We start from the raw sequence: 1,577 nt of genomic DNA on the forward strand, positions 1-1,577 counted from the left end.
AACACAGATCATGTCTAGATTATTGCTTAATACAACATTGTTAGCTTTTATGTTTTGTTTAGTGGCAATTAATACTCCCCCACCTCTATTATTACTTTGTCTATCATGTCTAAATACCTTATAGTTCTCAGTAAACAATTCAGTACTGTACACACCGCTATGTAGCCACGTTTCTGTAATGGCAATTATGTCATAGCTACACATGGAAATGTTTAGAAAAAATTCCTGAGTTTTTGTGTTCAGGCCCCTCACATTTTGATAATAAATTGTGAAATACTTTTGTGAAGCCATTCCAAATTATACTAACTTATCAACATCTTCAATTGTTTTCAGAACAAAAATATCTCTATCACCTTCTCGTTTTCTTAATTTTATAGACCCTGAACCATCAACCCATAAGTATGCGTAGTTTTTCTCTCTTTTAACTTTCCTGGCATAGCCATAAATTTTCTTCCTGAGGGGAGTGAGACTTTGATTAATATATACAACATCGTTATTTGTGTAGCCCAGATGTGTACAGTTTAGATTTCTCTTAACTTTACGTCTTTCAATTATCTTATCTCTAACTACACGTCTAACAAACTTAACAATAATGCCTGCCGATTTCTGTTGCGGAAGTTTTTTCATTCTGTGACATATGTCAATCATTTCATTTTCTACCTTTACATCTAGTACTTGTCCTACTTTCTTTACAATTTCGTAGGGATCTTCATTCAAGTTTTCTGGTACACCATATATTTCAAGTGTATTTCTCCTACCATACTGTTCCAGATCATCTAGTTGTAGCTGTGTCTCCTTCAATTGCTTCTTTAATAACAGATTCTCACTTTCCAACACCTCTATCCGCCCTAAGCATGCACCTATACTCTCGGACTGTTTTTTTATTAGTTCGGCATTTTCATCTAATTTCTCGTGAGCAAGGTTTAGTGATTTTCCTAGTTCACGTTCCGTTTCTTCTTGCTGCTGCTTCAAGTTTTTAACTTCATTTGTAAGAGCCTGTAACAGTTCATAGACGTCAGTTAGGGTTGGATTCACTACCTTAGCTGGTTCCTCCGCACTTTCAAGAAGTAGACTACTGCGCCGTTCTTTCATGCATTTTGTACATCGCCATTCCCTGTTTTCAGATTTTAAATATTCCACATCACTTTCCTTTAACTGCACACATTTCATATGATACCAATTGCAACAACCACTGCACTGTATTTTCGATGAAATATCCTGTCTTGATACAGGTTTAAAACATTCTGAGCAAGTACTCATATTCGGAGAAATCCGGCCAAAGCTCCAACCGTGCTGTATAAAAAATAGATGCACTAATCGACTTGTATACTGTTTGTTTACATTTGCAAGGACCACAAATTAGTTAATAAAGTACATAAAGAACGTATTTCCTTCCCATATTTTTATCTAGTTACAAAGTTAAGTACTTACTGCATTGTTTCACAGTATTATTTCATTTCAATAACGTGCACACACTGTAATATTTCACTAAATTTACGGAGCGACAACCGCCGTGATCCTACTCCATTTCTTCTTCTTTTATGTCTTTTATGTTCCTCTATCTGGTATTGAACTCG

At 35.3% G+C, this 1,577-nt stretch overlaps 1 protein-coding gene across 1 annotated transcript; it reads right to left on the reverse strand.

Moving 5' to 3' along the window:
- Positions 1–297: 297 nt before the first annotated feature.
- LOC145986956 (uncharacterized) lies at positions 298–1,092 on the reverse strand. Its single transcript, XM_083121420.1, has one exon. The coding sequence runs from the start codon at positions 1,090–1,092 to the stop codon at positions 298–300; it is 795 nt and encodes a 264-aa protein (XP_082977546.1).
- Positions 1,093–1,577: the final 485 nt, after the last annotated feature.

This window comes from Lepisma saccharinum, chromosome 4, assembly GCF_977018435.1.
Source record: "Lepisma saccharinum chromosome 4, izLepSacc3.1, whole genome shotgun sequence".
Classification (NCBI taxonomy): Eukaryota; Metazoa; Arthropoda; class Insecta; order Zygentoma; family Lepismatidae; genus Lepisma; species Lepisma saccharinum.

What these genes read in the sequence shown, in the direction of transcription:
- LOC145986956 (XM_083121420.1), bottom strand. Translation starts at nt 1,092, where the DNA reads ATGAAAGAACGGCGCAGTAGTCTACTTCTTGAAAGTGCGGAGGAACCA.